Here is a 21006-nt window from a genome sequence, read left to right as displayed (position 1 = left end):
CCTAATCAAGCCTTCAACACCACTGACCATCAATATTTAATCAGTATCCCTCTGCAGAGACGGCTGCTTAGCTCTTTATTCCCACACACACACACACACACACTGCGGCTCTCTTATATTTGTCCCCCTCTTCTTGAAATCTTTGAACCTCCTCTTTCAATCCACAGATCACGGATCAGACATCAGAGTCACCGACCTGACACGATGTAAACTGAGTGCATCGCTTTGAAGTGAGACACTCGCATATACTCCCTCCACTTTTATAAGGTGCCGGCAGTGACCTGAAAAAAACCCCAACACAATTTGGCCTCCTGAATGCAAATGAGACTAATCACTGGATTGAGAGAGGAAGAAAGTCCCTCTGTGTCTCCACACTGCCTGTTAGGTGTGGTGAAGGAACTGTAAAATTGGTCCAACCTCCTCTTTTTGTATCTTTCCCTTTTCTTTCTTTCTTCCTTTCTCTTCCTCTCACACTTACGCAGTCCATCAGCCCTAACTGAATCCCAGCCATTCTCCCCAGCTCAGCACACCATGACAGCAGGGAGGCATGTCATTAGTGTATATTTGTGCGTATGTGCGCGCAACGGCACATCTATCTGCACGCGTGCTCGCATACAGCAGTGTCTGTGCGAGAAGACGGACAGAAACTATAGTGCACACGGTGTAATGAAGCAGAGAGAGGAGGTGAGAGAGCGATGGATTAAATGAGGGGTGAGAGAGTGGAGGAGAGATACTGAGCAGCTAAAGGTCAGAGGCAGCCTCCAGCCTATGTGTGTACTCAGAGAAAGCTGAAGACAATTTAGACCACTTTCCTCCCTCTGGCCGTGTGCATTTGAATGGCATACAGAAATATGTCATATCCAGAAAGTTGTGTTAAGTTATGTTTAGTTTTGCCTTCTATTTTGTTTTGTGACTTCCTGTTTTATTTTGACATCTCTCTTTCCTCTCGTTTCAGATAACTTGCCCTTCCCCTGTAGTTTTCCCGCCAGTCTGATTATCTTCCCCGCCCTGATTGTTTCCACCTGTTCCCCATTTACTTTGAGTTACATATAGCCTGTGCTTCCCTCTGCCCTGCGTCAGTTCGTCTTGTCTGTCATGCCAGAGAACCCACGCCAATCCATGCCACGTCAATTGTTTGTAAGGTTTTTGCTTTTCTTAGTTGCTACTTTGTTTTGTCCCTTTTTGAGCCATCAGAGTTTTTTCCTCGTGAAGAGTGATTTTGATTTGGCACCTTGCCTAGACCTTTTGTCTCCTCCCAGTGAGTGATTATAATTTGTTACTTTGGCCTTTTGCTTATCTAGTGATTCCTCGATAGAGTGATTTTCTGTTGATACTTTTCCTCCCTTTGAGAGTGATTTTTATTTGTTACTTTGTCCAATAAATTAGAGTATTTTTGGAAGTTGTCTCTGAGTCGTGCTATTGGGTTCAAGTCCTTGTTCGGTTGTGACATTACGAACTGACCAGCATGAACCCAGCCGACTCAGAACAACTGACAGCGGCCGTTCGCTCCCAGAACACCCGCCTGACTCAGCAGGAGGAGCACATGGCCTCTCTGCACAGTGGCGTGAAGGGGATGGCTAAAAGTCAGGAGGAGTTCAAAGCCTCTATGACAGCCCAAGTTAACCTCCTGGCAAACCAAGTACATCAAGTCCTTGCTCATCTCACAAGGGATCCCTCTCCCTCAGACACCATGACCACACCATCTCCGGCGGATACCAGAGCTTCATTGATCTCAGCTCCCCATGCCACGACTCTTCGCCTTTCCCCCCCAGAAAAGTTTTCTGGTGAGTCAGGAGGATGTCGGGCGTTTATTGTGGACTGTGATATGCATTATGAACACTTGCCCTCAGCCTTTCCTACGGAACGATCGAAGGTGGCATTCATGATCTCCCACCTCACCGGGAGGGCGAGGGCATGGGCTACGGCTGAATGGTCTCGGGATTCAATGATCTGCGGATCCCTCAAGGAGTTTAAACAGGCTCTGCGGAAGGCTTTCGATCCCCTCTCATCCGACCGAGAGAAAGCACGTGAGTTGAGCAACATCAAACAAAATAGAGACTCTGTTTGTGACTATGCTATCCGCTTTCGCACCCTAGCCACGGATAGCGGATGGAATACCACGGCCCTGTATGATGTTTTTCTCAAGGGACTTTCAGATCAAATTCAAGACTTGTTAGTGCCCCTAGATTTGCCTTCTGATCTAGACTCAGTAATGACTCTGGCCATAAGAACAGACAACCGCTTACAGGAGCTACAACGAAGCCGAATGGCCTCTGCAGCTGGTCGTCATCAGGGTCGCGCTGCTGTCACTACACCCAGTTGGCGGAGCTCCTCACGTGCTCCATCACCCATTACCCGGAGGGAGAGGCCATCCGAGGAGGTGGAGGAGCCCATGCAGTTGGGGCGAACCAAACTGTCCACAGAGGAGCGCCGTCGTCGCCTGCAGGAAGGCAGGTGCTTCTATTGCGGACAGCAAGGGCATCTGCTAGCAGCGTGTCCGGCAAAAGGCACAGGCTCACCAGTCGACAGGGGGGTACTGGGGAGACGTTTCTCCTCCACGGAATTCCCTCCTCGAGCTTTAACCCAGACTAAGGTGAGGCATCACAACACCACACTTAGTTTGGAGACTCTCATTGACTCGGGGGCTGATGAAAGTCTCATGGACTGGGATTTTGCCATGAGACTCAAGCTAAAAACAGAACAATTATCTCAGCCTATAGAGGCCAGCGCTCTCGATGGCAGTCTGATTTTTCGAGTGACGCACAAGACTGAACTGCTCACAGTTATCATTGATAACCACTATGAACTTATGCAATTTCATTTATATAACTCTGCCCAGTATCCTCTCATTTTGGGTTTTCCCTGGCTGAAGAAACATAACCCGCACATTGACTGGAGTACTGGGAGGGTCTTGAACTGGGCAGAAGAATGTAAAACCAAGTGTTTAAAGTCTTGTCATAATGTGAAAACTAGTGATAACATTGCCTCTGTTCATGTCACAGACTCTGAAACTCCTGACCTGACTTCAGTCCCAAGATGTTACCACGAGTTGAGTGAGGTATTTAGTAAAAAGAAGGCAACCTCCCTTCCTCCCCACAGGCCTTATGATTGCCCCATTGATTTGATCCCGGGGTCCCCTATTCCTAAGGGTAGACTATATTCCATCTCTGGCCCCGAAAAGAAGGCTATGACCGAGTATATTGAGTCCTCGTTAAAGGCTGGTCTTATCCGCCCCTCTTCATCTCCAGCGGGGGCAGGGTTCTTTTTTGTGGGAAAGAAAGATGGGACACTCCGACCATGTATAGACTATGCACCACTTAATGACATAACTGTTAAGAATCGGTACCCTCTGCCACTAATGTCATCAGCTTTTGATCAGCTTCAGCAAGCTAAGGTTTTCACTAAATTAGACCTCAGAAACGCCTATCATCTGGTTAGGATCAGAGAGGGGGATGAATGGAAAACAGGCTTTAACACTCCTAGTGGTCATTACGAGTACCTAGTCATGCCGTTTGGGTTGACCAATGCTCCTGCTGTCTTCCAAGCAATGATCAACGATGTACTGAGAGACTTCCTGAACCACTTTGTGTTCGTGTATTTAGATGACATATTGATCTTCTCCCCAGATTTAGACTCTCATGTGCATCATGTACGGCAGGTTCTCCAGCGACTGCTGGAGAACCAATTATATGTCAAGACAGAAAAGAGCGAATTCCATGCCGACACTGTATCTTTCCTTGGCTTTATCATAGCCCCTGGAAAGGTGCAAATGGATCCGGCTAAAGTTAGCGCTGTGGCTCAGTGGCCAACACCTGATAGCCGCAAAAAGGTTCAACAATTCTTAGGATTTGCTAACTTTTACAGGAGGTTTATCCGAAACTTCAGTGCCACAGCTGCACCTCTACATGCACTTACCTCTCCTCAGTCTCCCTTTTTGTGGTCCCCTCAAGCTGAGGAGGCCTTCCAGCAGCTCAAAGTGCGATTCACTACTGCCCCCATTCTCACAGTTCCTGATCCCAGCCGGCAGTTTGTGGTGGAGGTGGATGCCTCCAATAATGGAGTGGGGGCAGTACTCTCCCAGCACTCTGAGAAGGACAACAAGCTTCATCCCTGCGCCTTCCTGTCTCATAAACTCTCGCCGGCAGAGAGAAACTACGATGTTGGGAACCGTGAGTTATTAGCAGTGAAAAAAGCTTTGGAAGAGTGGAGACATTGGTTAGAGGGCGCACAGCACCCATTCATTGTATGGACAGATCATAAGAATCTGGAATATATTCGCAAAGCAAAGAGACTGAACTCTCGCCAAGCCAGATGGACATTTTTTTTTAACAGATTTAACTTTGTTTTGTCTTATAGGCCGGGGTCCCAGAACACCAAGCCCGATGCCTTGTCCCGTCTGTTTGACCCCGAGCCTACTGCCAAGGAACCGGAGCCCATCCTACCACTGAACCGTGTGGTAGGAGCGGTGAGTTGGCAGATAGAATCTCAGGTGAAGCAGGCTAATGGTGAGAATCCGACACCTAGTGGTTGTCCGGAGAATCGCTTGTTTGTCCCTGTTGTTATGCGTCCACAGGTGATCCATTGGGCTCACACCGGACTGCTCACCTGCCATCCAGGAGTTAAGAGGACCATGTACGTCATTTCCCAGAGGTTTTGGTGGCCCTCCATGGAGAGGGAGGTTCGGGAGTATGTGGAGGCGTGTTCCATCTGTGCCCGCAACAAGACCTCCTCCAGAGCGCAGATGGGGTTGCTGCAGCCACTCCCTGTTCCCACTCGTCCATGGGCTGAGATCTCACTCGACTTCGTCACGGGGCTCCCGGTCTCTGAAGGAAACACCACTGTGCTCACAGTGGTAGACAGGTTTTCTAAAATGACTCATTTCATAGCATTACCCAAGCTTCCATCTGCCAAAAGAACGGCAGAGATTATGATGACTCAAGTATTTCGTATTCATGGTTTTCCCAAAGACATTGTTTCAGACCGGGGGCCCCAGTTCATATCCAGGTTCTGGAAAGAGTTCTGCAAGCTCATCGGGGCCACCGTCAGCCTCACCTCTGGTTATCACCCAGAAGCCAACGGCCAGACGGAACGTCTCAACCAGGAGTTAGAGACCTGTCTTCGATGCCTGGTGTCGCAGAATCCGGCTTCCTGGAGCAAGAAGCTGGTGTGGGTGGAATATGCCCACAACTCTCTTCTCACCTCGGCAACTGGCATGTCTCCATTCCAGTGCGTCTTCGGCTACCAGCCCCCTGTCTTCTCCGAGACAGAAAAGGAGATCATCGTCCCGTCGGCCCATGCCATGGTCCGGCGATGCCACCGCATCTGGGCAGCCGCCCGTAAGGCACTCCTACGCAGTGTGGACCGCATGAAGAGGGCTGCTGATCGGAGGCGCCTACCTGCGCCTGTATACAAGCCTGGCCAGAAGGTCTGGCTCTCTACGCGGGATTTGCCTCTCCAAGTCGCCTCCAGGAAGTTGGCTCCACGGTTCGTGGGGCCTTTCCCAGTGTCCAAGGTCATCGGCCCTTCCGCTGTCCGTCTGCGTTTGCCCCGGTCCATGAGAGTCCACCCCACCTTCCACGTCAGCCGGGTGAAACCGGTTAAGGAAAGCCTCATGGTGCCCGCAGCCGCACCCCCTCCACCTCCCCAGATGGTCGACGGCGGCCCTGTCTACTCAGTCAAGGCTCTGCTGGCTGTGCGCAACAGGGGCCGGGGCAGGCAGTTCCTGGTGGATTGGGAGGGCTACGGTCCAGAGGAACGATCATGGGTTCCTGCTAGCTTTATTGTGGATCCTGACCTCATCACAGACTTTTACAGACGCCACCCTCAGTTATCTGGGCCGTCAGGTGCCGTCCCTAGAGGGGGGGGTACTGTCATATCCAGAAAGTTGTGTTAAGTTATGTTTAGTTTTGCCTTCTATTTTGTTTTGTGACTTCCTGTTTTATTTTGACATCTCTCTTTCCTCTCGTTTCAGATAACTTGCCCTTCCCCTGTAGTTTTCCCGCCAGTCTGATTATCTTCCCCGCCCTGATTGTTTCCACCTGTTCCCCATTTACTTTGAGTTACATATAGCCTGTGCTTCCCTCTGCCCTGCGTCAGTTCGTCTTGTCTGTCATGCCAGAGAACCCACGCCAATCCATGCCACGTCAATTGTTTGTAAGGTTTTTGCTTTTCTTAGTTGCTACTTTGTTTTGTCCCTTTTTGAGCCATCAGAGTTTTTTCCTCGTGAAGAGTGATTTTGATTTGGCACCTTGCCTAGACCTTTTGTCTCCTCCCAGTGAGTGATTATAATTTGTTACTTTGGCCTTTTGCTTATCTAGTGATTCCTCGATAGAGTGATTTTCTGTTGATACTTTTCCTCCCTTTGAGAGTGATTTTTATTTGTTACTTTGTCCAATAAATTAGAGTATTTTTGGAAGTTGTCTCTGAGTCGTGCTATTGGGTTCAAGTCCTTGTTCGGTTGTGACAAAATAGGGACTAATAGTATAATAATATGTCATTTAAGGACCTGAAAGACACACATGCACCCATGGAGAAGGCCATTCTTCTGCGGAGACTGCACTGACACTGCACTGACCAAACCTTAACTTTAACCAGTTAATGCTTAACCCAACCACAATTCAAATCTTTGTCCTAAACATAACCAGTTCCTCCTTCTGCCTCATCTGGACCAGAGTCTGGTCCCCATGCGGACTACAGGTCCTGACAAGGTCAGTGTTTATGCCAAAGGTCCTACTATTAGTACTATGTGTAGTAGTCAGGGTATATGGCTTTTTTTGTTCCTTTTTCTGATATCTGATCTCATCATTTTTGCTTTTATTAGACTGATATTGGACCAGCTCATACCTTTAAGGCACATCATTCCTTAAAGCGTTGGCAGAACCAAGGTTGTGAAACCAAAGCTATGTGCATTCTGGACAACGTCAGCGCAGGGAATAATACAAATCATTTTGTTTGTAATTCAATTGTTCTCTTTATGGATATTTGGGACAAACTGTTTCTGCATTTTGTAGATTTGTGCTTCACAGTGACTGAGTGTAACTGAAGAAAACACATGTTCTGAATCCATTTTGCATCCCAGTGGGTGAACACACATAAACCTACACACTGACACTTTTCGTCTTCTCCTCGCACCTCATGTCAATACCACTTATCACTTGTAATCAATGACTGGACTCATCAATTATGTATTAGGTACAGTATAGCTTCCTGTCTGCTGACATGGCAAAAAGGACGTATGTTCGCTCTGTGCGTGTGTGTGTGTGTGTGTGTGTGTATGTGTGTGTGTGTGCTGTGTGTGTGTGTGTGTGTGTGTATGCGTGTGTGTACAAAGCTTTTTTGACTGTTCCTCTTCGTATTTAACATGAAACCTCAGTCTGTGTCCATCCATCTCTAAATGCTCTTACCCTCTTTCTGTACTCTTTGTCAGGAAATGGTTATAATCTGTGTGTGTGTGTATATTCTTGTAATTGTGGCTTTGTGAGGACCAAAAATCATATAAACCATACAGAGTGAGGACATGTGTGGCTCAGTGAGGACATTTTGGCTGGTTGGGAGGGTTATGTATGTCCATGAGGGTTCCTGAGGCGCAAACGTGTGTGTGTGTTTCTGTGTGTGATCTAAGCCTGGACCAGGCCTGCTGTGGTGCCCCACACACACACACACACTCACACAGCAGCATGAACACAATCTGCAGGTTAGTGAGCAGCGAAACCTGATATCTCATAATCACAACAGAGCATGTTCCAAATAAGTGACAACAATAGACGTACGTCTACAAACATGGCCTTCTCTCTCTCTCTCTCTCTCTCTTTCTCTCTCTCCCTCTCTCTCTCTCTCTTAAAACACCGCTTGCACACAAACTAATGGGACACGCCCATATATGCTTTCATTATAGGGCATGGAATACTTAGGCACATGAGTCCTGATGACTGTGAGAGTTGTCTGCTTACAGAGACATGCTGTCTTATTGATTCTCGGGCAGCACACTGTGAGGTTTACATGATGAGACGGGAAGCTGAGGAGTGAAAAAGGGGGCGGCGGCTGCGAATTAGCGAACACTTCTGTGCGAGTGTGCGCGAGGAACTTCCACGCCTCGAGTCATGCGGAGAAAACATTTTTTGCACTTTGTCTCTCCATCTCCTTCTGTGTCTGTGTCTGTTTTTCTGCTCACTCCTGTTTCCTCCCTCTGGGTTGTCTGTCTCTCCATGTCTCCCCTCTCTTTTTTCCCCCCCTCTCCTTCTCACTCTGTTTATGTCTCTCTGCCACACAAACTCCCTCTCTCTCTCTCCTCTCTCTCTCTCTCTCTCTCTCTCTCTCTCTCTCTCCCCTCTCTCTCTCTCTCTCTCTCTCTCTCTCTCTCTCTCACTCTCTCACTGCTTCAGCTGGGCTGCAAGAAGCTGTGATCCACCTGCCAAGAATCAAACAACACTGCCAACAGCCAAACTGGCACACAAAGAGATTGGGATGCTTTCACACACACACACACCTCACACTCTCTCTCACTCACGCACACACACACTCCTGACTACCAGTGCCACAAAAAGAAAAGGAAGACTGCACAATAGGACTACATATGTGACTACATAATGAGATCATAAGATCTCATTTATATTGTTGAAAATAAGTCGCCCCTTTGTCGTGCTACATTCATCGTTTTCCCATAAGCCTCATTGCTTTTTGTTTCTCACTCATATTTAAGCCTCAGCCTTTTCTTAAAAGTCCAGATTAGATTATACCAGTTTTTGCCCCCACAGGATTATCTTTTTTGTTTTGTGTATTCCTGCTTTTTTTTTATTTTATTTATTTATTTTTTTTAAAAGCGCTGACATCTACACTTTACAGTAATCCAGTGTACAAATCCTCTCGCAACAGAGCGTCGTCCAGGAATAGAAAAAGAAGCGGAAAAATGGTCAAATGCAAATGAGCTGCTGATTAGTCTTTTTCTCCGTGCAGATGTCATTTTGAAAATAATGGTTTGCAGGTTTTTTTTTCTCGATTCATTAGTTTTTACCCGGGTTTTTCGCACCGCTGAATCACTTAGACCTCAGCGAGACAAAATAGTAAAAAACATATCAAAACACTGACTAAAAAAAATAACCCTAGAAATGAAACACAACCTCCTAAATGTCATATGTATAATATTCACTTTGAAGAAGATGAAATCAGAGAATGTGATAAAAAAAATACACACTTAAAAAATAATTATCAGAACAAAATGTTAATGGATGAATTGTTCCAGTCGTATTCATGCGACCATATCCATAAGCAATACTATATGTGCACAACTTGTATTCTATACAAAGACACCACTGATAAATAAGTCAAATCATTATTCTGGCTCATCTAAATTGAAGTCCACAGACGCGAGAGTGGTATCGATGTGCTCACCTAATTTGTTAAAATAATCCTGAGTCACATCAGACAATAATGAGACCCAAATTCTTTTGTCTTTGCGACGTCAGAAAGGAAAGCTTGAGAGGACTTACTCTGCAACACACACAGACACACACACACACAGAGCTTTTACTGCTCCCCATCCACTAAGGTTGCAGTTTCGAGGAGTGAGTGAAATTGTGTTGTCAGGGCAACAAACAGGCCGATGGAGAGCAGGATGAAGGAGTGGGAAGAGTTGCGCTCTGAACTTTTGGGAACAAACCGATGTCGTGCAAAGACTGCTTCACTGTCTCTCTTGCTGTCTTTCCATCAGTCCTCTGTCCACTCATCCACAAACCACCAGAGGCTGTCAGTTCATCTTTGTTTCTTGAGTTTTTCTCCCTCCATCTGTGCGCCCATCCTCTGTTCATTCTGTTGAAGTTCAGTGTTGCTGTGTAGTTTTCCTACTCTCTTGTTTTTGTTTTATCTTGTCAGTGTGAAATACAGTTACACATTTTGTGTATACGTGTACTCTACATGTATGACAGTATACGTGTACTCTACATGTATTTAGAGAACATACTTCGTCATCTTAGGGCCACACGGTGGTGTAGTGGTTAGCACTCTCGCCTTGCAGCGAGAAGAGCCGGTTTCGAGCCCTGGTTGGGTTTGCATGTTCTCCCCGTGTGTGCGTGGGTTCTCTCCGGGTTCTCCGGCTTCCTCCCACAAAAACATGCAATGTGGGGATTAGGTGAATAGTGAATCGCCCGATGTAGCTGAGATTGGCACAGCACCCCCCGCGACCCTCTGGTGGAGGATAAAGCGGTTAGATGATGACTGACTTTGTCATCTTATATTAGTATATTTTTTAAAGTTGGAATCTACCGTGGTTTCAGATGCTGTTGGTTGAGCTTGATCGATGTTTTGAATAATTTAATAGATATGACTTTAATTCTATACTATATTTTTCATTGATTCCGTTGCACTGCGTGTACTTTCTTGCCTTCCATTTTCCTCAGAAATCTTTTTCTGATGTTTATATGTATTTATTGATCCAATTCACCTCGCAAACACAAAGTTTGATTCCAGCCAGGGAAGGCCAAAGAGCACAATTATCCTTCAAATTGAAACACTACAACGATCAAATCTTCTCCATTTGTGGAAGGTGTGAGGGTGAATTTTCATGAAGAGTGCTTCAGTGTAAAAATAACAACACAACAGCTGAATGTCCTCAACACTGCAGCCAAAATCTGCTTCAGTGGAGTGATTCTTTTTTGTGAAACGTATTCTCCACAGCCTTAAGGGCAAAGAAAAGTTCTGGCTTCCCATATGGCAGATGGTGTGCAAATAAAAAAAAAAAAAACGTTTATGAAAATACTAATTTATGTGATGAACTTCCCCCTTCCACTGTGGCAGAAGGCACAAACCTACAATGCTATTTCATATACAGTGATGCTGCTGACGCTTTTTGGAACGGAACCACTGCCTTGCGTGTGTGCATGAGGTTGTGTACGGTGTGAACACGAACAATGATGAACTGTGAACAGATAAATGCTTTTCAATAAGCTTCTTTCACTAATTTGCCAACAACTCAACGAGGTCAAAGAGCAACTCACACACACACAGACTCACAGCTGCAGTTCAAACCACATACTCTCTTTCATATATGCTCACACAAAGAGTGACTGAGCCGTGACAGATACTTTTTAATAAGTAAGAAGACGCAGGACGGCGTTCTCTCTCTGAATTCTAGCCCCTCTTGTAGCTTTCCTCCACTTTTCTGGCCTCAAAAATTCCTTCTGATGGGACAAGAGCACCCACATATATAATGTAGACAGTATAGAGTACACACACACACACACACACACACACACACACGGCTGTCACACAGTGGTTGGTCACAGGAGGGTAAATTGGCCTGGAATCTCTGGAGTGTGAGGCCGTGCATGGTAGTGGAGACGGAGAAGGAAATCACATGTCAGAGGAAAGTGTGCAAGTTGCTGCTCTGCACACACACACACACACACACACACACACACACAGTTCAGTGCCTGTCGATATCATACACATTCGATAATTGTCGGACAACTTGTCTGGCTGCTCTGCTGCCTCAAATCAAACTTAAACCAATTTGCACTAAAGAGTTGCAAACACACACACACACACACACACACACACACAAAGCGTTGAGATAATAATGTATTATTATCAAAAAATAAACAAAGGCATACCATTTTGTGAGTCAGAGTTGAATAAAACCGGTCGTCTTTTGCTGCAGTGTGAAAGAGAAAGATGTCTATTATGAATCTTTTATGACAGGTAAAATCAATGTTTATGAATATTGTTTATATATATATATATATATATATATATATATATATATATATATATATATGTACATATGTATTTTTTTTTAGTGAAAAAAAAGAAGAAATCTGTAAAGTTTTGATCGGTAAACATAGTAATCATGCAGCCCAGCCTTTCACGATTGGTCAAAACTGCATCGCAAACAACGAGAGAGAGTGAGAGAGTGAGAGAGAGAGAGAGAGAGAAAGAGAGAGATTCAATTAAATGAAACCAAATTACAGGTCAGGAGACCAGGAGGTGCAGCTGTGGTTGGTAAATGTGGGTGAGAAGGGGCAGTGAGTGGAAACAAGGAAAAGAGTGTATGCGTGTGTGTGTGTGTGTGTGTGTGTGTGTGCGCGTGCGACGTGGTGAGGGCCCGGCAATCAGTTAAAGGCTTGTTTGGAGGGGAAGGGGTCGGCAGATATTGTCGTCCGAACTTCACCTCGGAGGGAAGACTTCCCCTGACATTAATGAGCTCTGCCTCTGACAGGAGTCACCCAGGCCTTAAACCTGCTCCGGTTCTGTTTGATATCGGTCCTGCATCTGGTTGAGACGCGGTCATTACTGGTGTTAGGTTGCCTGTCTTCTCATAGGAAAACACACTAACTGCAAAAAGGCCTGGACATTCATCCCAGTAAATGAGTATGAATAGCCTGTGGTTCTGGATTTTTCCAGAAAAAAGTACACTCATACATGTACGCATGAATATATTTCATATTCTTTTGTTTGTTTGCACCTCGAGAAACATTAACTTCATTCTGTCCTCATTTAAAAAAGGAATGTTTCAACATTTCAAGGAGCGTTACGCGAGGATGTTAATACTTCAGTGTGGGCGGAAAATGAAGCAACAGCAAGAACGCGGTTGACTTATTGGCGTAAAGACTCGAAGCAGGCAGGTCTGGAACATGTCACTCTAATTTACACATTAGATATCGTTCCTATCGTCTGTACAAATCACACTATAAAAACAACCATTAGTGGCTACGTGTTACGTCGTGTGCTTGACGACTTCTTGGCCGGGTGCACTGACTTCTTCCGAACCTCAAAATGACAACAAGAGCAGCAACTTCACCACCAGCGACTGCATATAACACACAAAACTAATAGATGGTTGTTTCCACTCTGGCTTGTTTATATTGTAACTTTAAAGTTGCTGGTAAGAGTTTTTCGTTTACATCTTCAGACAAAGTCGGAGTTATTGCCCCGTTTTCCAGGATTCATATCTGCGGGGGCTCCTGGCTGCATTAGATTTTCATCTCACTCTTGGCAAGCAGCAAACAAAAGCAAATGTATATTGAAAAGGAAAAGTAAGTGAGTTTGAGCACGGTTAGGGTTACATACGAAGCCATATTTAGGACCTGCCATGGAGTACAACACTGACATCTCTGTGCGCGCGTCATTATGGATGCTCGGGTTATTCAGATCATCTCTTTCCTGTTTTTATGTTACTTTTCTCTCTCTTCCGTGTATCTGTCTTTTTTTATAATCTTAGTCTACCATCACACACACTGAATCTATGAGGTGAAGCTCTCACACAGCAGAATCAGTCTCTGTCACTGAGCTGTATTTATAACCCCATCTATCAGCCTGCCTCTGGAAGATGTGACACTATTCTCCAGACCACGACCACGTAACTGCCCTCCAGCCATACGTTAGGGCTGGGTGGGTGTGTGGATGTGGACATGCATGTGTATATGCACCCACTTGTGCCTGTGTTAAGCTCAAAGTTACAAAAAAAAAAACAAGAGAGAAAATACAGTGGCTCACAGCTCCTGTCCAACTGTTGACAATCAGTAGAAGAGCCAGAGAGAGAGAGAAAAGAATAAGACAAGAGGGAAAACAAGCACGGAGAGTATGTGGAGGCAAGGAGGGAGGCAGACGTGAAAAGAATGGCACTTGGAGATGTAGAAGAAGTAGAAAAGAAAAAACAGTATGGGTGCTTGTGCCTGCTGTCTCCCCGCTGCTCTCTGATGACAGTGGTGATCTATATCCTCATCTGTCCAAGGTCATGGTTGTTACATGGGAGCAAAGCAATATCTTGGAGTCACACACACACACATTTTGAGATATGGCTTTGCCGATAACTACAAGCAACCATTATAGATTAAAGCAATTAAACCGGAGGCGACCTTTAACCGAACATTACGCCGCAGTCAGGATCTCGTGTGAATCATAAGACGTGTGTATGAGTGTACAATAAGTAAAGGGCACGCTTTACATATTATGCTCGGCTCACTGCTCGCCATTTTGCTAACCTTACAAAGCAATAAGGTGTTTTTCCCACCCGGCGCCCAGAAAACGATCGATGCCACTTGTCCATGATATCGATGTCACATCCTCAAATATCGATTCAGTATCGATACTGAATATTACATTAGCGTAGACGTTATTACCGTAATCTTCAAATCTGTATGACCAGTGGTCACTTTTCTCTGTCAGTTGGGTTCATATCATTGTACATGTACTTCATTTGAATGTAGATTTCATGCAGAATTGGGAACTCAAACAGTCGCTTGCCTCCGTCAGTACATTCTAGCGACATCCTAGTTGCAGGGGGGAAGAGAGAATAAAGCTCCAGTCGTGCTGTGTGTTTTTCTAGGCTTGCTGAGGTATATTTAGAAACAGAAAAATAGAAAGGGGTGATAACTCCCCAGCATGATTCTGCACTGGAAGGGGAGCAGAGAAAGCACAGAGTGCGGCATGTGCAAAGAAGAAGGGGGGACAATTATTGTTCCACTGGGACGGAGAGGATCCAGAAAGGGAGTGAAAGAAAGGGTGAGGACAGCGGGACAAAAAGGAACCAAGCAGAGAGACCTGAGAGCATCCACCCAGCTGTTACATCAGTATGCCCTCGGGGTTCAGACACGTCGTGTGTTGGGCTCCCTCTACTGGCTCGCAACAACACATGCACTCCTTGTCTCCCATTTACTTCAGACAGGATGTTTCCTCCTCTCAACAACTTCTGAAAGAACCCATTTCCACCTCAGATCATGTTCCCGAGTCCACAGTTAGCAGCAATGTCAAGCAATTCTATTAGCGCTGCACCATCATAACTGCATTTCTTGTAAATGCCAACAATTTTGGAGCAGATCAATAGCTCCAGTAGTAAACTAAGCTTGTTGACAACTTAACACCATTTTCCCCGCGAACACTATCCGCTCTATCAAAGAGACTGTGTTCTTAATTGAGCCTTGAGAGCTGAATACAGTGCATCTCCTTTTATGACAGCCTCGCTCCTGCTACGAGACAGACTCAGAGGGAGGATTTCCTGGAATAACATGACTGCCGAGATGCGTGGGTGGAGAATATGCACACTCACAGGCTCATACATAGGTACACACAAACACCAACTGGCACAAAGGAAAGCAGTCCCTCGACAAGGCATGCAGTCACAACAGTGAAAACTGACGGGCACACAGAGCGGCTGACAAAAAAATGGCTTCATTGGATCACTGTCCTTCCGTGACACACACACACACCAACCCTCCACTACACACACACAAGTACACAAACAGTGTACAAGCAGTGACCTAAAAGGTTCCAATTAGACCACTAGTCCGAAACATCAGGACAAAGTGAACCCACACACACACGGCCAGCCACGGCAACTGGCAAATATTAGAAACGTGTGTATTACATATGAAAGATTTTTTGATTTGCCAATGGCCTAAAAAAAACAAAAAAAAAACAAAAATCAAAAAACCTCTCAAGTTGAACAGGATCCACAACATACACACAATTCTCGTGTGTTTATCTATATCAACAGGGGTTTCCTTTGGCTTCCAGGTGGTTACATCATTCATGCTCATTTCAATTAATATTTCAACAGCATGTAAGTGTCTCCCCTCTCGTTGCATTGTCTACTGCTGTTAGTAAACTCCTCTGCCTTCTCCACTTCCACTGCCTGTTCTAACCTCCAGAGCTTTTTGCGCTGCAAGAAAAATCCTTGGGGCTGTGACATACATTCAGCTTATATAGTGTTGAGTCAGCCAGATACAAGAGGTCCCACCAAACCTCAGCGCGTGGGGTGTGTGTGTGTGTGTGTGTGTTCACCATCCTTATGAGGATATGTTGACATCATGAGGACATTTTAGCAATTTTTTTAGGGTTAAGACATGGTTTTGGGGTTAGGTTAGGACAAGAGTAAGGTTTAGGGTAAGGGCCTATAAGGAATGTATCATGTCCTGACAACTATAGAGACAATTGTGTGTGTTTGATATGGATTAAGAGACAGTTTTTAATATACTGTGTGAGTGAGAGAGCGCGAGACAGGGAAACATATCAGTGGCACATAACAGGGATTTGTTGAGCTGCAGAACAAATACTGAGGTGGAAAGCTCTCGACTCTATTGAACGAAATGATTCACAGAATGTCAATCAAGTCACAGCTGCATCATCTTCAGACAGACAGGCAGCCTGTCTCGCAGCCAGCAAGCGATCACAACACCTCAGACTCAAACATGCTTCACAAACCAGTTCATTTTTGTCTCCACTTATGGTGCAAGTTCACCTCGAAAGCCACAGCGTCCATGTTTCCTCCCACTGAGCAGTCAGGAGTAGTTAGTAAGTGAATGCATTGGCTAATTTCAGGCTGAGCGTCAATGTTAATACAATAACCAAGAGAAGCTCAGCAGCAGTGTGTGACAAATTTAATGTAATTGCTGCTCCTTGTTTGATGACTGGGGCACAAGGCTCCAGTCCTCTGCAGTCATTTCTCTGTGTTATAATAAAGATTTCAATTTGACAGAAAAAGAAATGTTTAATAGCTAAATTATAATAAGTTAACATGAAACCATAGTTGATGAAGAAGAAGAAGAAGAAGAAGAAGAAGAAGAAGAAGAAGCCTTTCTCCCCAGTGTCAGAAAGTTACATGTCTACATCAGAGCCTCTCTTTATCCTCAGCATGTCAGGGCTGCGTTGTCATACAAAATTCATTCTCGGGAAAGAAAAAAACGTCACTAACAGTTCTGCCCTTTATCTCCGCGTTGCTTTATGCATCATTCATAACCGAGGCGAGCACTTCAGTCTCCGCCACTCCACTCCGCTCCCTGCGCGGCCGGTGGAGCCGCGGGACAGCGGCTCCTGGGTCCGCCAACGCACGCAGCGCAACAACCAACCAAAATCATCCGTCTCACTCCACCGAGGTTCACGCGACCCGCCTACAGGACACCCACCTTCATTCTCCGGGTAATTCCGTAAGGCTCGCACCGGCGACAACGCGTGAAAAAGGAGCAGGGAGCACAGGAGGGAAAGGGATGGATAGATCCACAGGACGCGTGGTGGTGCCATTTTCAGGCTGCGCTGCGCCCTCGCTGCATCCCTGTTGGTGGTGTCGAGTCGTTGAGCGCAGCCCTGCGATTGAGGAAAGAGAGGAGAGAGGAAAGTGAGGAGAGAGAGAGGGAGAGGGGGAGAGAGGGAGGGAGAGAGACGTGGGAAGGAGGGTCTACATTCAGCCAAATCCTGTCAATCTGCTCCCCGGTGCTGGAGACTCCTTGCACAATACTTTCACTGGAAAAAATAAAGGAAAAAGAAAAAAAAGGATTCTTTTGAGCCTTGAACAGGTAATTTAGCCTGATACGGAGTCTTTATGTTGGCATTTCTGGTGCAATATTATGATTTATGTCTGTGATCTTTGGCGCGGATGGAATGGTTTGAGTTAAAGTTTTATGTATATAAAAACAATCAGTGTTCACATATAAGATGCATGAGTGAGTATGAAAATTGCCTGTGGCCACCGTTAGATTTGTGGTTTTAGCAGTGCTTTAATGATTGATTAATGATAATTATTTCCCACTCACCTTATTGGAACATGTCCAGAAAATGCAGTTTTAAAATAACAATGTTTTTTTATTTTAAAAAACAAAACATTTTTTACTGCATATATATTTCCTGGTTATATTCTAATGTAGAGATTGAAAAATAATTCTACATGGTATGGATGCACGATATTGGTATCAGCAGATATTAGCTTTAAAATGTATTATCCAATATCGGCAAAACACACCGATATCTGCCGATATGACTGTTGACTAATAGAGTCAGCTGAAAGAGCTGCTATCGCCTTGACTTCTATGCTAGCGCCCCCTACAGCTATTATTTTTTAAATTTTTGTTTATCAGGAAAGGAAGGATGTTTCCATGTCTTTCCACACTGTCTTAAAATGAAAGCACAATAGAGCTTCATATGAAATGGTAGGTTTTAAAGGGCCAGTGTGTAAGAATGATTGACGTCTAATGGTGAGACGGCAGATTGTAAGGCACACGGGACTCCTCTGCTCACTCCTCCTTCTCATACACACTAGAACGTTGTTCTTCTTTGCATATTTCGTTTCCACTTCAAAAAGCAAAGCACACACATTCATATGGAGGCAAGACTCCATAAAGCCTATAGCATGTAAAAGGCTTATTTTCAAGGATACAAAAAACAATTGATTTTTATTTTAAAGCAATCTATACAGACACACTTATGGGTAGAACACTCAATTCCTGCCTATAAACTAAGCTAAATAGTAGCAATAGAAGTGAAGCATCTTGAGGGATTAGATGATTCAAATTCTGTGAGACATGCAAATGATTTAATTTGCCTAATTAACTTTGTTAATGTATAACAATGACTTTAAAATTGTTATGTAGGCTTTAACTGTCCACCTCCCAGAGGAGTGCCACTTTTAGAGATGAGTGCAAGTCATGAAAATGTTTTATATTTACTATCTCGACGACAGTTTTGTGACCATATCGAGACCCTTCCACAGGTTTTACCCAAATCTACATTCTAGAACCACAATGAAACCAGCCATCTCGTTACCCATGACCCACAGCTGTGTGGATCCGCAGCCTGCAGTTGATAACACAAGGATAAACACTTCCATCTTACTGTAGAAGATACTGTCAATTATTTTGATAAGCGACATGGGCACAAGGCAATTACTGGATTAGTGTCAGCTCCAGCTTGCCTTTGTCTGTCTTTGCCCAGTTGTTGACATGGTTCCTGCAGATGCTACCAGCAGCAGGCAACACTGACATGCACAACAGATCCCAATCAAACCCTTTATGGAGATTTATTCCGCCTATATTACACGTATTTGACTGCAGTTTGGAGCGTCGGGAATGTGAATGTGGCTGTTGGTATGTGTCTCAAGCAGACGTCTTTAAACATGAATAAATAATGTGTGCAGCCTGTCATAGGAAATGTGTGAGGAAAAGCTGAGAGTGTGCAAGGTCAACCTTTCAATCCTTGTCTTCTTTTGCACAGCCCACTGACAGTGCTCCTGCAGCCAAAACCCCTGCAGTATCATTCTTCTCATTTAACCCTATCAAGAAGTTCAATTTGAATTGGCTATAGTCCCCACATTGTCAAACGGTTCCTTTAGTAACATGCACAAGTGTACATTTCTGGTGGGCGTGTGTGTTTTTATAAATTAGGCGAGTATTCAGTCAGTTTTATTGCATAAAGTGGCATTTTCCTCGCTGTGAATGGTCAGCTCACCTGACACGATGGGATAAGGAGCGCCCATAGGTCACCTGATGCACAAGGAGCCTCTTTCCCTCCTGCAGCCAGCAGGCAAATGTGATGCATCCGCACCGTGATTTATGGAAAGATCGTGACCACAATTATATTTACCAAGGATAACGTTCTTCTATCGCGCTTTTGTCCCAAATGAAGCTCCTGAAAGAGCCATAAAACTGTCAAACATACACTGATTTATGTTGAAATTCTGCTTTGCGCCCTCCCGGCCATGTGTGCTGCCACAGTGGTTTTTGTGTGTGTGTGTGTGTGTGTGTGTGAAGAAGCCACCTCCACAAATTTGTTAAGGGTCCAATTATGGTGATGATTTGTTCCCTGCAATGGCTTTACTTGCATGACCTAATTTCCTCATTCAGTGTGTGCGCGTGTGTGTGTGTGTGTGTGTGTGTGTATGGGGGGGATACTCGTCTTTTTTCCTCATCTTTTCCTCTCCTTCTTCTGCTGCCATGACGCTGCATTCATCCGTAAGGCGACAAACCATCGCTGTCATGCATTCCAGCAGTGACAGCATCACACAGCCCCCTAAGCCTTGTCACTCCCTCTGCCACACACACACACACACACACGCAAGCATCCACCCAAACACACTTCCTGCATGCCTCATGGAAGAGTGATCTCGTCAGTGTAAAACACTGCTTTTGCTGAAAGACATTTCAAGGTTCCACTAACACACAAACATGTGCAGTGACAACACACACACACACACACTAAGCTATGTTACAGTAGCCAACACAAAGTGTGTGAAATGTGATATGTTTGTATAAGTGTGTTTTTAAGCTGACATGTTCAGAACGCTCTGCCTCTTGGAAGTTGTCATCCTTTCCTTTCCTCGAGCGACTTTGTGAAGGCGGTCTTTTTTCCCCCCTCCAGTTTCCCGCCTCTTTTTGACCTCCACATTCTCACCTCTCACCTCGCTTTGCCGAGCTGGGTCAGCTATTTGCTTGATTCTGTATTGCTCTGCTAATCAGCCACGCCACTTCTCTCTTTCTGATTCTCCCACTCAGCACGTACTACACTGAGATGGCCTTCTTATAAGAAAAATGGAGGATGGCTACATACTTGGATATGTGCAACAGGCAGCACAGCAGGAGTGTGTGCGCAAGTGTTCTGTGATGCACACAAGTGCCACTGGCTTGTTTGACAAGGGGCAGAGGTGATGACAGGGTCGTCTGCCTTGCCAGGAACAACCCCCAAAAGCCACACTCTATACACACACACACCCCATGCTCTATTCAAAGCCACTCACTCATGTGGTAATGTCTCTATTGTGACAGGCTGAATGCTTTATGGGCAACAGCTTGGTGCTGGCATTTGGGCAGAGGCATTAGTGTGTGTATAAGAGCATGTGTGTGTGAGTGAGTCAGTGCGTATGCCAGGGTCCGGCTCATCCGCTGCGGGATCTTGCTGGAAGCGTCAAAACCTCAATTCCTCGGAGCCAGACTGGTGACAGAAGAGCAGGGAATTGCAGGACAGATGATGGGAGGCTGAGCCGCATTCAGGCGCGCGCACACACACACACACACACATCATTCCACTCCACTCTTGCTTTCCTAATCTACGATTGTCTCAGTTAAAGCAGGGAGAGCGATTCGTCATGTCAGAGAGTCCCGGTGCTGCCATACAACAAAAGGTGAAAGGGAGTGTGGGAAAGGGCTGGTGCACAAAGCCCTCCCTGCCCCCGTCTGTCTCCCTGTCTTGGTTGCATGAGCATCCCCATCATGAAGTCTCTGAGGCCACCATCTGCAAAAACACTACCAATCTTTC

The 21006-nt window shown here is 45.4% G+C and overlaps 1 protein-coding gene across 4 annotated transcripts in view; it reads right to left on the bottom strand.

Moving 5' to 3' along the window:
- The window catches only part of epha4b (eph receptor A4b), a 73594-nt gene extending 56498 nt beyond the window's left edge, over positions 1-17096 (bottom strand). For 2 of the 4 annotated variants that reach the window (XM_044021950.1, XM_044021967.1), the window contains exon 1: positions 16893-17096. In XM_044021950.1, coding sequence (XP_043877885.1) covers positions 16893-17007 — 115 coding nt within the window. In that variant the 5' untranslated portion in view covers positions 17008-17096. Of the gene's footprint in view, positions 1-11603; positions 11625-16892 lie in introns of those variants that run through there. The other 2 variants (XM_044021976.1, XM_044021959.1) reach the window with 2 other exon arrangements.
- Between the last annotated feature and the right edge of the window lie 3910 nt (positions 17097-21006).

The sequence above is a fragment of the Solea senegalensis genome, linkage group LG1 (genome assembly GCF_019176455.1).
Source record: "Solea senegalensis isolate Sse05_10M linkage group LG1, IFAPA_SoseM_1, whole genome shotgun sequence".
NCBI lineage: Eukaryota > Metazoa > Chordata > Actinopteri > Pleuronectiformes > Soleidae > Solea > Solea senegalensis.
The sequence above is the reverse complement of the archived record's forward strand: the minus strand, read 5'-3'. Positions and strand labels throughout refer to the sequence as shown.